This window comes from Acartia tonsa, chromosome 5 (genome assembly GCF_053477335.1).
Source record: "Acartia tonsa isolate MP-2025a chromosome 5, ASM5347733v1, whole genome shotgun sequence".
NCBI lineage: Eukaryota > Metazoa > Arthropoda > Copepoda > Calanoida > Acartiidae > Acartia > Acartia tonsa.
In genome coordinates, this window is record NC_137264.1 from 33,386,714 (window position 1) to 33,400,081 (window position 13,368).

Below are 13,368 nucleotides of genomic sequence, written 5' to 3' on the forward strand. Positions count from 1 at the left end.
AAGCATTTAAACTTAACATATTTTTTAGATGAATGTAATGATCTAATTTTAAACATAAATCAAACATAGAAGAAGGCAATTATGAAGTTGAAATACAAAATTGATAATAGTTTATTTTGACGCCAAATATAGTAGTAACAGCTGACATATTATCGACATGCCGTTATAGGTGCTAATATTTATTGTTTATCAACTTTTGTGACTATTGTCCCTTGAAATGTTTGGTCGGTGTTGATGATTTGATCTGATTGTGTATCTGTGCACAGGAAGGAAGGGGACTATGGGTTTTTATTACACCAGTGCCCAAAGTTTTTAATACGTTTTCTTATTCGTTAGCTTAGTAATTTTGGGGACTTTCAATAAATTTGATTGGTTGAATCATTAAGATGAGTGTCCAAACGTTTCAACCAATAATTCTAAAATACAGAAGAGAGGATTTCTTGTATCATCATGGGTATGTCTACCAATTTAACGGCCATTGTCTTATCCATTTAGATCCCTGATCTGTACGGCCTGTGAGCATAACAATGGCCAGAAATTAGCGCCAGATTCCAGAATGATACAGCAAGTTCCAGAAACAGTGATAGCTTTTCTGGAATATTTTTTAGTAAATTAGGATAGTTTCCTAGACATATATCCTTTAATATAAAGTAGAATAATAAGTTGTCAGAACTTTCAGAAGCTAAAGATCTCGTAAAATACCGAATGTGCAGGAAGATTTATAAACATATTGGGCTGGTTTTAGGCTATTTTCCTCACTTTCCCTGTACTTTACTATTGGTTAAGGGCGAAGAAACTAGTAGCATTTAAATTAAAGAGCTTTGTTTGAAAAATCCATAAAAGAATGTTTTGTCTTAACTTCATAAAATATTTTTTTGTACAATAAATTTTAAATCAAAATACACTGAGAATATAATTTAATTGTCCAAAATAATTTATAAATAATCTAAGATAATGATTCAAAAGTTTTATAAAACAATCTTTAAGTTTAAATATTTTTAAAAATAATTAGAATAAATACATACAAACTATTTTTTCCTTGATTTTTAAGGTTAAAGAATTTATTGTTTTGTTTTTGTAATTAGGTCAATGTTTTTATATTCATCAGCATTGCATAAAAACTTAAATTCCAAAAAAGTTTATAATGTTTAATTTGGGCCTTTTTGCAAATTTTGAAATATCAAAGTAATATTTTATCATATTCTAACAGATCGGCAAAGTTAGTCGTATGATAGATGTCTATATGGCTAAAACATCTTTACAAAAACTTCAGCCGGCTATATTAAAACAACCAATCAAATTTTCACTTAATATTTCAGTCTACAGAGTGCGTTTTAGAGTAACTTACATACAAGAAAGAGGATGGGAAGTGAAATATAAATGGTCCATGACATATAAAAAGGGAAACTGTTGAATTCTTTAGCTAGCAAATAAAGACCCAATAAAGACAACAGAATTGCGTTTTTTCCACAATATTAACTTAAATTACAAACACAAAGAAAACGGAGTAGCACATAAAATTTTATTACGTTTAATCAGGGCTCGGCACCCGCGCGTCAGCCTCGTGTAAGCTGTAGAAAGCAGTCGTATATCTAACCCCTTCGTAATATTGCATTCCGTCGTTTGGTTCAAATTTTATAAGCACCCAAATGTATACCAAGCCATGCTCTTATATGAAATCATTTGACTTATACAAAAAATATAATTTCTTAATTGTTGTAAAAATGCTTTATTTACCAATATAAATATTGAAATACGTAAAAAGTTATGTTGATTTAGTTGTTTTTTGGCATATCTAATTTGCATAAACGGGTTTTTTCTCTGTAAATTAATTTCTTGAAAAGAAAAGGGTTAGAGTTGTACAATAAAATAAAAATTAGGCTACTACGCAGTTGTTTGCAAATATCGGGTTCTTAAAAAATATGAAAAATTATTTGAAAAATCACGGCCTATTAGGTTTTGCTGTTCTGGGAGTCAATTCGTTGGTCTTTAGATGTTTTTTGGCTATTTATCAACGCAAACCCTTTTTTAGAGGATAATTTTTTTTGTAATTAGATAGGCATAGCAATATTCTTAATAAAAAATAAAGAAATTACCATTTTGACTTAAAAACTGATTTGAGCGCCTCTGGGCATTTTGTCCTCAGTCTGCCCTATGGTGGCCTTTTCCTGTCTGCGGGCAATTCACAATGCTATACAAGTTTTACAATTTAGGACAAAATCAGAAAATCGTCATAAAAAGTATAGTATAAATGACTCTTAAGTTTGAATTTTTAAATGTGTATAAAAATGAATTTCTTTTAGTTACATAAGCTATTTCACATTCAGTGTTTTAATGAGAATTATAACTGTAAAAAATTTTCTTTAAATCTGAACAAAAAAAATTGAATGGTGCACCAATGTTGGTTTTTTGGAACCACCTGTCTTTTGACTCTTTGTGTGTGTGGTTGTGTGTGTGTATGTGTGTGTGTATGAGTTATCTAAGTTTTGAGTACCTATTCTTTATGAAGTTCCTTCATTATATCCTAAAAATTTCATTAAATAACAGCTAATGTTGAATTTATGTTATCTTTTTGGAAAATTAAAAACTTCGATTGCTTAAATGGGCTATTTAATGTCATACTTATTGATTTATTTACAATACCTGCCAAAAATAATTTTGTGAAGGTAGCAGTTTTGTTAGAAATTAATTTTGAACATTAGTTGCCTGGGGCTAAGCACCTGCTAACTTTTCCAAGCAATTCTAAAGTGTAAAACATTGGTATACAGTATTCACCCTTTTTTTTTACTCAACCATCATTTTAAATAGTCAAGCTTCGCTATAATTAGGGCATGTCCGTACGTTTAAAGATGTTTTCGTGCTATTATCTATTGTTTCAGATCTGTTTTGATTTAGAATTTGATTATTATGTGTTTTTTTTTCAGGTAAGCCTGATTCAAAGACAGTTATTATTTGAATCAAATTAATGATGATAAGTTAAGAAGAACAGTGATAAATATAAGTATATTGATAAATTAACCAATGAACTCTAAAACAGCTGATTTCTAATCAATCAATCAACTTTTAGTTCGGGGGCAGCAGCTGCACGCCCCGCCAACACCCCGCACCCCAGAGTTTAACTTTTTTTCACACAATTTCCCTCTCAGTAGCCGGGCTGGATTGGGGGGGCCACTCCCTCTCGCTGCGCCCCCCTCTCCCACCGTGGGGAGGCGCAGCAATGGCTGCTGCGTCCGCCGGTCAGGATGCGGCCGGCGGCATGGAGGGCAACGGTAACTCTCGGTCTCCGCAGCCAATGCCGTACACCATGCATGGTACAGATGTTGTTAGAATACCAGGTACGAAAAAAACCTTTAGTCATGAAAATATAGAAAAAATGCTTTGTTTGATAAATAAGGGCAGGTTAGGTTAGTTTACATTATATCCTTGCGCGGTTTACTATAAACGAGTTGAAAGTGGTGGTCTTTTCTTAATATTTTCATAGCCACTAGACCAATGGTCATTTGCTGGAAGGGTGTTCACCTTGCTAAGACAAATGGCCTCAAGAAATATTTATCCTATTAGAAAAATTATCATCGTCCAATCATTTTAAAAGTTTGCAAAAAATTGCATTTTCATTGAAGTCAATTATTATTCAGGATTAGCCGCCGACATATCCCAGCAAATCGCCAAATACGACTCCAGCGAGTTCGATGATGACAAGGAGGTGCAGGGTGGCGATGCCGAGGGTGTCTGGGCTCCAGAGATTGAGCAGAGTTTCCAGGAGGCCCTGGCAATATACCCGCCTTGCGGCAGGAGGAAGATTATTCTTTCAGACGAGGGCAAGATGTATGGTGAGATTTTAGATTTGTTTTACTTAGTACAATTATAAGGGATAAGACAACGGACTATAAATTGATGTACATTGTACATTACCAATGATTATAATCAAAGTTACTAGTTTGGAATCAATCAATCAAAATTTAATGAAAGTACCCAAAGTGGTTATAAAACTTTGGGTACAGGTACAATTTACAGTCCAATGTCCCCTTATTCCATAACAAAGTTGTGTATCTCGGCCATTGTAACATCTTTTTTTAGTAATGTAGGCATGAAGCTGCTTCAGAACAGTTTTAAAGATAGTTTACTGCATACAGACTAAGAGACATTATTCTACCTTATTTAATATGATTGCAGCAACTTTTATTACTTATTTTCGGTTATTAATTATTTCTATTTATAAATGTTGTAATTGTTTTTACTTGTAGGAAGAAATGAGTTGATTGCCAGATATATTAAACTTAGAACTGGAAAAACAAGAACAAGAAAACAGGTTAGATATGTCATATTAAGACCACATTAATGATCAGCGTACCTTTAATTCTGCTCCTGGATGCTAGGGGTACCCTCCCTCCTCGCACATATAATTAAATTTTTAAATAGGAAAAACTTATTATGAAAAAATAATATTATGAAGAAATAGCATTACAAACTGAAACCATTTAGCAATATCTTTTTAATCTCACTTTTACGCAAGTAAGTGAAAATTAAAGGTTTAACATTTAAAAATAAATTACATAAGATTATCAAAATTGTATATTAATAAAGACTTTAAATAAAGCTTAAAAGTTTTTATGATTTATAAATTTACGTCATTATTTTGTAATAATTTATATCCTGCATATGATTATGGACCTCAAACAAACGTTTTAAAAAACTTGTTTTAGGTTAGGGTAGTTTGGCCCCTAAGAAAAATACTCAGAAACAAGATACTTATTTTTTTTTCTCTAAAAATTCTTAATTTTTATATAAGTTTTAGTGTAAGCACCTTTGTCTTTGTCTGTAGTAGTTTTGCTGATTAATGTGAAGAGCACCAGATCGCGTCAATTCCCTTAATTTAGGGAATGGAATTGTATTCAATAGTTTGGACTCTAATGTTTAAATTTTAAAAAAATAAAAATTATTTTTGATAATGTTTAGGTCAGCTCACATATCCAAGTATTGGCGAGAAGAAAATTAAGAGAAATCCAAGCAAAGTTGAAGGTAATATTATTGTGTTCATTTTTTTGACAACATTTTATTAAGTACTTTCTATAAAATCTTTTTCAATACGATGTACTTTTAGATAAATAACTTAGTGTGTTCTTTTCTTCATAACTAATATTTTTCCAAAGTTTTTATCAATTCATCGATAATAAATTATAGAAAAAAACAATGCATTAAAATTTGACTGAAGTATGCAATTTAAATTGTTTATGTAAGAGAATTTATGAAATTTATCTGGTAGATTCATCTTATAATTATTTTTGTGTGAAATCAGCACTGATAATAATAGGACTTGTCAGTCTTCCCAATTATTTGGCGGTTTCACCAAAGTGCCTGGCGAACACAGACCCCTTCCCCCCATAATCTAATTTTATTTGAATAAAGTTTCCCGTGTTTTACCTTAGGTTAGGTTATATTGGTTACTGGGTACATAAAAGGAAAAAAATAACCCTTAATTTTTTTTTAAAATAGGGAGGGGGTATTTCATTGCTCACAAGGCACTTTGAGTGAAATTGCTCGATTTTTTAGAATAGATATATTTATCATTATAAAACTTTTTGATATCTTCAGCATTTGTTTTAATATTTGGAGATTTTTTTTATAAAAAACGTTCCATTTCATAAATCAAAAACTTGGTACTTAGCGCATGAAATAAACATTTTATATAATCTTACATCAAAAATATATTTATATTCACTTAAAAAGAAAATAAGTTTTATAATTCTATCAATTTCATACGTTAATTACCAGAAAGATATTAAAGAGTTAAAAAAACGGATTCATGAAAAAAAAAATAAAAACTTTATTTAATCATTAGCTTATGTTACAAATAACTTATTTGTTGGAATTTTGTGCAATAAACAATTTGTGAGATAATCTAATGAAAACTCTGCCAAACAAACTAAATCCAGTTTGTGCTATTGGAATGAAACCGGTTTTCTCATGTTTCAGACCCACCTACCCACGCTCGGAGAGGACAGATTGTACCACGGGGTAGGATTTTGGGATCAGGTCTAGTTTGTAACTTAATATCTGCATGAACAAACACCAGGAATAAAGGGACATGGCATCAAAATATTTTTAACAAGTCATATAAATAATATTAAACTATTCAATATAAATATTTAGTCAGAAGGGAAATTTTTCATTATTTCATTTGAGATCCCTGTTAAAAATGATCTGAAATTTTGCTGCCATATCCCTTATTCCCATGGTACAAAAGAGTTGCTATGTTTAAAAATTGCCAAAATATTCTAGATTTATATTTTAATTTTTCAAAATTTCCTCTAATCCATTAAAGATTATACTTATTAATTATTTTTTGGTGCCCTTTTTCATATCAACTATAAAAAAGTAATCATGGCTAATCCTTAAAAACACATTTTAAAACATGTTTTAAGAATTAGTCTCAAGTGTTGTCATAAAAATGCTGAACAGAAAAAAAATAGCTTTAGTTTTTAACATGGCGTTTTTATTGCAACACTTGATATTGTAAATTTATTGTGTGGTAGTTTTTGCAAAAGTTTTAATTGCAAAAGAGGTGTTATACATGTTTTCTATGTTTATGCTTTGTTTATTTAAGTTTTTGTATTGTGTGTGTATGTCCTTTTATATAGTTTCTTTGTATATAGTTTATAGTAATACTAGCGGCTTCGCCCCTAGCCTCTAGGGGCTTTGCCCAAAGAGGTATAATTACGTCTTCTATTACTTACCCAGCAGAACGGATCGCAAATTTTTGCACCTACCCAGCAGGAAAACATTTTCTCGATTAAATAACGAATTCGCAAAATTCGTAAAAAAAAAAATGGGGGGAGGATTTTTTTTTGTTTTTTGGGGGGTTGGGGGTGTCCCACCCCCCCAAAAATAGCTTAAAACCACCGCAGGACCAATAGGTATATACCCTGAAGAGTAGAATCCGAATCGGTTCAGTGGTTACCGAGATCTGAAGCTTCAGACGGACAGACGGACGGACGGACAGACAGACAGACAGACAGACATCAAGCTACTTTGTATTATAGATATAGTATTGATTATGAATCTTTAAAGAAATATTTTGTCAGTAAGTTGCGCAGATATAACAAGCTAACAAACTTTAAATCAAATAGTAACAAACGGATAATTATGCCAGTGCGAAAATTTTCAAATTTAGTTTGATTTACTTGTGTAGCAACCAACATACAAATCTTTTTTTTGTAGAGGGGTTGAAACACTTGGGGAGAGAATAAGTATACAGACCTCTCCAAGAGACTCATCAGTTGGCTTTAAAAACTTTTGGTACTTTTATTTCATCTTGATTGGAGGTTTAAACCAATAATCTTAATTTTCAGAAAAGGGTATACATCCATTGACTTATCACTTAAGGTCACTTTAGAGTTTACAAAGATCTTTATGTGATTTTCTCCTAGCCAATCCTCCAACCCCCTCCCTTTGAATCTTCCCTGAAAGAAAACCCATTTACGCGCCTGCAACCAAAACCATTAACTCTGAGAAAAAACTTTATTGGCATAGTTTAACAACAACTTTTCTTCACTAAATGTTCTCTCTAGAGGGCAGGTATCTTAACGGATAAGACAATATGTACATAGAGGTAATATTTAATGATAAAATTACACCTTTTGTAGATTAAAATTATTGTTTTGAAAAGTTAGAACTCTGCTAGTTTGAACCTACTTATCAAGATTAAATAAAATACCTAAGTTTTTTTAAATAATAAAGAGAGCATGTCTATAAAAAAAACTTAAGGCACCCAACCCATGTAAGTTCAATGTCCCCTCCCTCCCTGGTTGCGAGTTGTCCTGCAAAATAACTGTTTTAAACTTATTAGTATCGTAGCTGTTCTTTATATAGTCCGACTATCTCATCTGTTAGCTGAAAAAATTTGGCTTTTCTTGTTACTTTCTAAAACTCGGGATGTAAGAAGTTCATTGAATATTTTTAATGATTTTAAGAAGTAAACAAAAAAGAATTCTCCAATGAAATGTTAAAAAACTCTCTTCAAAACTTTGAAATTACAATTTTAACATAGTTGGGCAAATTTTTCCTATAAATTAACAGATAAATTATTTACATTCTGTTAACTAGAACAACATCAAGTTTTTACAAACTTTTTTATTAAATTGCATTGATTTTAAAAAGTTTTTTTTTGCAAAATTTTGCATGAATTACACTGACAGTATATTAATATAAAATGTGATTTGTTGACATCTCTCTCTTTGTTTTTTTAATTGAAAATTTGAATGGGGTTACAAGTTATAAATATCAAATGTGTATTGGATGATGGTTTAAAATTGTTTCATATAACAAAGAAAGTTAGTTGGATATTTGTGGTTAAGAGTATGAATTCCATTAAACTATAGAAACCATGTATTTAAATGAATCCTTCCAATAAAAATGGTCTAAATTTTTACAACCTAAGATACTAATTTAATGTACTTTAGTATAATACATTATTCTATTGTTATATGTATTGTATTAAATACCACAAAATCACATATCACATAGAAGACATAAGTCATAATTGGCATAAGTGACCAAATTTCGAACTAAAGGGGTAGTTTCACGAAATGCATTTGAACTTAATTTAGTTGACCGCATATTTTTTCCTGGTTAATTGGTTAAACTACATTTATATGGCATATAATTGAAAGAATTTCAATTTTCTACCACGTAGTTTTTAAAATATCAAGACTTGAAAATCGTCTTTTTAAATTGCATTTATCTCAAAAAGACGATTTTCAAGTCATAATATTTTCAAAACTACGTGGTAGAAAATTGTAATTCTTTCAAATATATGCCATATAAATATAGTTTAACCCATTAACTAGCAAAAACTCTGCGGTTCACTAAATTAAGTTTAAATGCATTTCGTGAAACTACCCCTTTTAATAATAAACATACATGTCAGGGACAGGGGGAACTATAAATTTCACTTGTACCCAAAAGTTTATAACCATGTATAGCATGTATTGTATTATGCACAACAAATCATATATCACATAGAAAACACAAAGTAGTAATTTTAATGAGAAAACCTGGCGACCAAATTTTGAACTAAATTTTGTTTAGGTGCCAGGTCAGGGACCTACCAGTTACCTGGACGCTGCACAGAGAGAAAAAGCCTTGCAGAGCATGCAGCAGATGTCCAGTGCACAGATTGTGTCTGCCACACAAAATATGCATTCCAGGATGGCCCCTCCAGTTACCTATGGCGGATTTTGGCACCATCCAGGCCTGGGTCAGGCACAGGATGTCAAACCATTCCCACAAAATCCATTCCTTGGCGATAAGTCTCCTTCATCTCTAGGTAATATTTATAATCATAAAGGAAAAACAACATTGTTTCATAATTTAATTCAGAAAGTGTTTTTTTTTATCTTCAGCTGATTCTCTTTTGAAGAATTTTTTACAAAGATAATTTACACTTTCCTTCTTTACCCACTTTTGAGTATTTCGAATTTAAACTATGGACAATTAATCCAACATAATACATATTCAATCATATTAATGCTACTAGTACATAAACTCTTAAGTTTTCCTTCTAAATCTTTTATAGTAACAGTTGTAATTACAAAGTCTTAGTATTTGAGTGGTTCATTATTTAAATAGTTTAACGCCATTTCATAACAACTATAAAGCTTTTCTGAAAGACACAGCATAGTTGTAATATTTGATTTGTTCTTTTGTTTGACTATTTAAACTTCTTTTTATCATCTAAAAATATTTTTTTAAATTTCTTGATTAATTTATCTTTCTAATCTGTTTAGGTCTTGGTATGGGCTCCTCAGCTCTAGCCTCCCAGTCGGCATCCGCGTCAGCGGCTGTGGCTGCAGCCGCCGCAACTGGCGGCTCCTCGCCAGCCTGGCAGGGCCGCAGCATCGCCACACAGAAGCTGCGCCTTGTTGACTTTTCCGCCTTTGTAGAGCAGCAGCGCGGCGGGAGTGCGGGCGGGAGCAGCGGCAGTAATGCAGCCAGTGATGGAGAACAATTTAAACATATGTTTGTACAGATAGGTGGACCTGCCACTTATTCAGATCCTTTGTTAGAGGTATGTATGACAATCTAATATAATATTAAATGTTTTCATTACTAATTCTAGCATATGTTGTTTTACCTAAAGTTAAGTTAGGTAATATTGGGTACAGGGAAGAACCGCAGGGTTAGTTTTTACAGGTGTTAGAAAAAGTATCCCCTTCCCCCTTTATTTTCAATTCCAAGGAAAGAACTAAAATACCTTTCTAGTGTATTAATTTTACAATTCATGTTTTATTTTTAGTCTGTTGATGTGAGACAAATTCAAGACAAATTTCCCGAGAAGAAAGAGGGGCTGAAGGAGTTGTATGAGAAGGGTCCACAGGACGCTTTCTTCTTGGTCAAATTCTGGGCAGACCTCAACACAAACATTGCTGAAGACTCGGGAGCTTTCTATGGGGTTAACACTACGTAAGTTTTAGTACTTTTAAATCAGCGAGGGAGGGGATATTGGACTGTGAATTACACTGGTACCCAAAGTTTTATAACCTTTTATCTTATTCGTTGCCTCAAAAATGAATTTTGAATAGATGGTTCCAATAATTCTGATCCGCAGAAGGGGTAATTTTGTTGATAATTATTAATATGTACACATATTTATTATATTTTGTCTTATCCCTAAGATTTCTGATTTTGAATCCAGTGACTTAATATCCTTAACTGTAAGTCTTTATTGAAGGAGCTTCCTTGAAAAAAATGTATTCACTAAAATTTAGTTTAGTTCGAGATAAAATACTAATTATCTTGTAATGTTTAAAGATATATCAAAGCATACGCCTAATGCTTCAAACTAAAATCTATGTTTTCTTTCCTATATTAAAAGACAAAAATAATATTTTTTTAACTTAACCCATTTAAATGCTTTTATATTATAATATAAAATGTTATAAATTAGATTAATAAACTTGTGTATTCAAAAATCATTTTGATTATTATAAATGCCAAACAAAGATGCTTTTAAAAACTAGAAAATGCAAAATGACCTGCAAAATGATTTCTTCAGGTATGAGAGCTCTGAGAACATGACCATCCAGTGCAGCACTAAAGTTTGCAGCTTTGGCAAACAGGTCGTGGAGAAGGTGGAGACAGAATATGCCAGGTCAGTTTCAATCAATACTTGAAGGGTGGATATAAGGATAGGACAATGGAGGTGAATTAATAAGGAGCTAAATTAATTGCAGCTTTAGATAATTGAAAGGAGATTGATTAGATTGATCCTTTTAATAAATATTTCATAAAACGATTTAGTCATTAGATTATTATTTTATTCACAATTATTTATATATTCTTGTTTTTAAAGATAATTTATAAAAAAAACTTACCACTTGATATTATAGGGTGTCAAATGCTAAGTTAAGTCAAAATGTAAACCTCAATTTTCTTTAGAATGGAAGGAGGCAGATTTATCTACAAGCTGAACAGATCCCCCATGTGTGAGTACATGATCAACTTCATCATGAAGCTGAAGCACCTCCCAGAGAAATATATGATGAACAGTGTACTTGAGAACTTTACAATATTACAGGTATGACTTTCTCTTTTCATTTTCTGAAATAAAATGGGCAATTACACAAAAATAAAGCCTTTCCAAATTAAGATTTCTCTCGTTTGAAACTACATTTCTATTCATTCATATCTCACTGATTATGATGTTTTTTGTTTATACTAACAAAACTGTCCAAATAACCGGCCGCATAGCACATACTAGATGTTTAATTAAATAAAATTTCAGGTGATCACAAACCGCGACACTGGAGAGACTCTGCTTTGCATTGCCTATGTCTTTGAAGTTTCCACAGCTGAACATGGCACCCAACATCACATATATAAACTTGTCAAAGAATAAACAACAACTACACAACATGTGGCCTAAGTGTACATCAGAATACTAAGTGTACACTCTTAACAGGGTTAGCAAAGATTATTGTTATTTTCTTTCTTGTGGACCAATACAAATTTTGTTGAAATAAAAGTTATTTAGTTTTAAGAGAAACTATAAAGACATGAACTTGTGAATATTTAAATTATTTTAGATATTTTATCAAGAAAATAGCTAAAACTAATTGACATGGTGACCAACTTATTGTAGAAAGTTAGAAATTATTATATAGAACCATATGTCAAGTATAAATTGTATGGTGTTGTTGACATTTTTGTGCATATCAAGTCTTTAATTACCGATATATTTAGTCAATTTAGAGTTATGGTATATTTTATTAATAGGTCTAATTTAAAAATTTTGAATAAAAAAAGAAATTTAAGGTCTTTGATGTTAATATAATCTCAAAAAAATATTATTTTCTTTAAAAACCTATGATATTTGTGATATTGATAATAAAATTTAACAAAAATGTGTTGAAAGCTATTGAAAAACACCAGTATAAATTTTCAAAAATGTCTTTAATAAGATTGTTATAAAATTTTAAAAAGAATAATATCTACCAAATGTTATGATGATCTCCTAGTGAATTATTTTAAGGTATATGTATATCAATGTTTGATATATATCATAAAAATTATTATTTTTTCAAAAGATGAATTATTCAATTCAATATACAAATATAAGATACTATAAACTTAATATCAGTAACATGTACTGTAAATCAAAAGGTAAAGTAAATAGGTCCTTCAACTTTTTAAGTATTAATCATTTCTAACGCGCCGCTGCTGAGCTCTGAACTAAGTGACTTGTATAATTTCTCCCCTCCCCCAAACTTTAAGTAAACTAATTATCTAATTCTAAATCTTAACTTTGTCTAATGAAATATTTAGGAATTTTAATTTACCCATAAGGATTGTACACAACGGACATATTTACAATTTCTCTTGAAAATTTAAATTTAATGAAGCATACTAAAGTCATGAAAACAGATATAAAATTTATTTAAAATAAAAATAAAAACATATAATTGCTCTAAACAGGTTGTTAATAGTTTTGAAAAACATATTTTTATCCAAGTTTTCTTTTAAATATGCTAGTAAACTGAAAAACATTTATTTACTTTTTAGGTCTTCTTAATCTATTGATATATTTTTCTTAATTTTGTGAGGTTTCCTTTTTAAAAACACTTAAAAAATAGCAATTTTCTATAATCTTATATATTTTGTTTTTATATCAAATTCTATATGGAAAGCCTGACAACAATATTTTAATTTTAATTTTTGATTATTTTCTTACTTTTATCTATTTTTTTTGGATTGTACATTGTTTATATTTTATTTTCTGATATTAACTTTGTTATTTTGTTAAATGTGTTTAGTATTTATATTCATACAGTTGTAGAAACCGTAGTCTCAAATATAGCTGTTACACGTTAA

The 13,368-nt window shown here is 30.7% G+C and overlaps 1 protein-coding gene across 3 annotated transcripts; it reads left to right on the top strand.

Annotated features, from left to right (window-relative positions):
* The first annotated feature begins 3,082 nt into the window (after window positions 1-3,082).
* On the top strand, window positions 3,083-13,368 carry LOC145319327 (transcriptional enhancer factor TEF-1-like). 3 transcript variants are annotated; one of them, XM_080161405.1, is made up of 11 exons: window positions 3,083-3,335; window positions 3,636-3,830; window positions 4,245-4,309; window positions 4,957-5,019; window positions 5,974-6,033; window positions 9,088-9,325; window positions 9,786-10,066; window positions 10,295-10,461; window positions 11,054-11,149; window positions 11,437-11,575; window positions 11,783-13,368. In XM_080161405.1, the coding sequence occupies exons 1-11, from the start codon at window positions 3,218-3,220 to the stop codon at window positions 11,894-11,896; spliced, it is 1,536 nt and encodes a 511-aa protein (XP_080017531.1). In that variant the 5' UTR covers window positions 3,083-3,217; the 3' UTR covers window positions 11,897-13,368. The 3 variants fall into 3 exon arrangements, with proteins under 3 accessions (XP_080017531.1, XP_080017532.1, XP_080017533.1); XM_080161406.1 differs by having other exon boundaries at window positions 5,974-6,015; XM_080161407.1 differs by lacking the exon at window positions 5,974-6,033.

Coding starts and splice junctions, on each gene's coding strand:
- LOC145319327 (XM_080161405.1), top strand. CDS start 3,218: ATGGCTGCTGCGTCCGCCGGTCAGGATGCGGCCGGCGGCATGGAGGGC. Junction 3,336..3,635: donor AGATGTTGTTAGAATACCAG/GTACGAAAAAAA, acceptor ATTATTATTCAG/GATTAGCCGCCGACATATCC. Junction 10,462..11,053: donor TTCTATGGGGTTAACACTAC/GTAAGTTTTAGT, acceptor TGATTTCTTCAG/GTATGAGAGCTCTGAGAACA.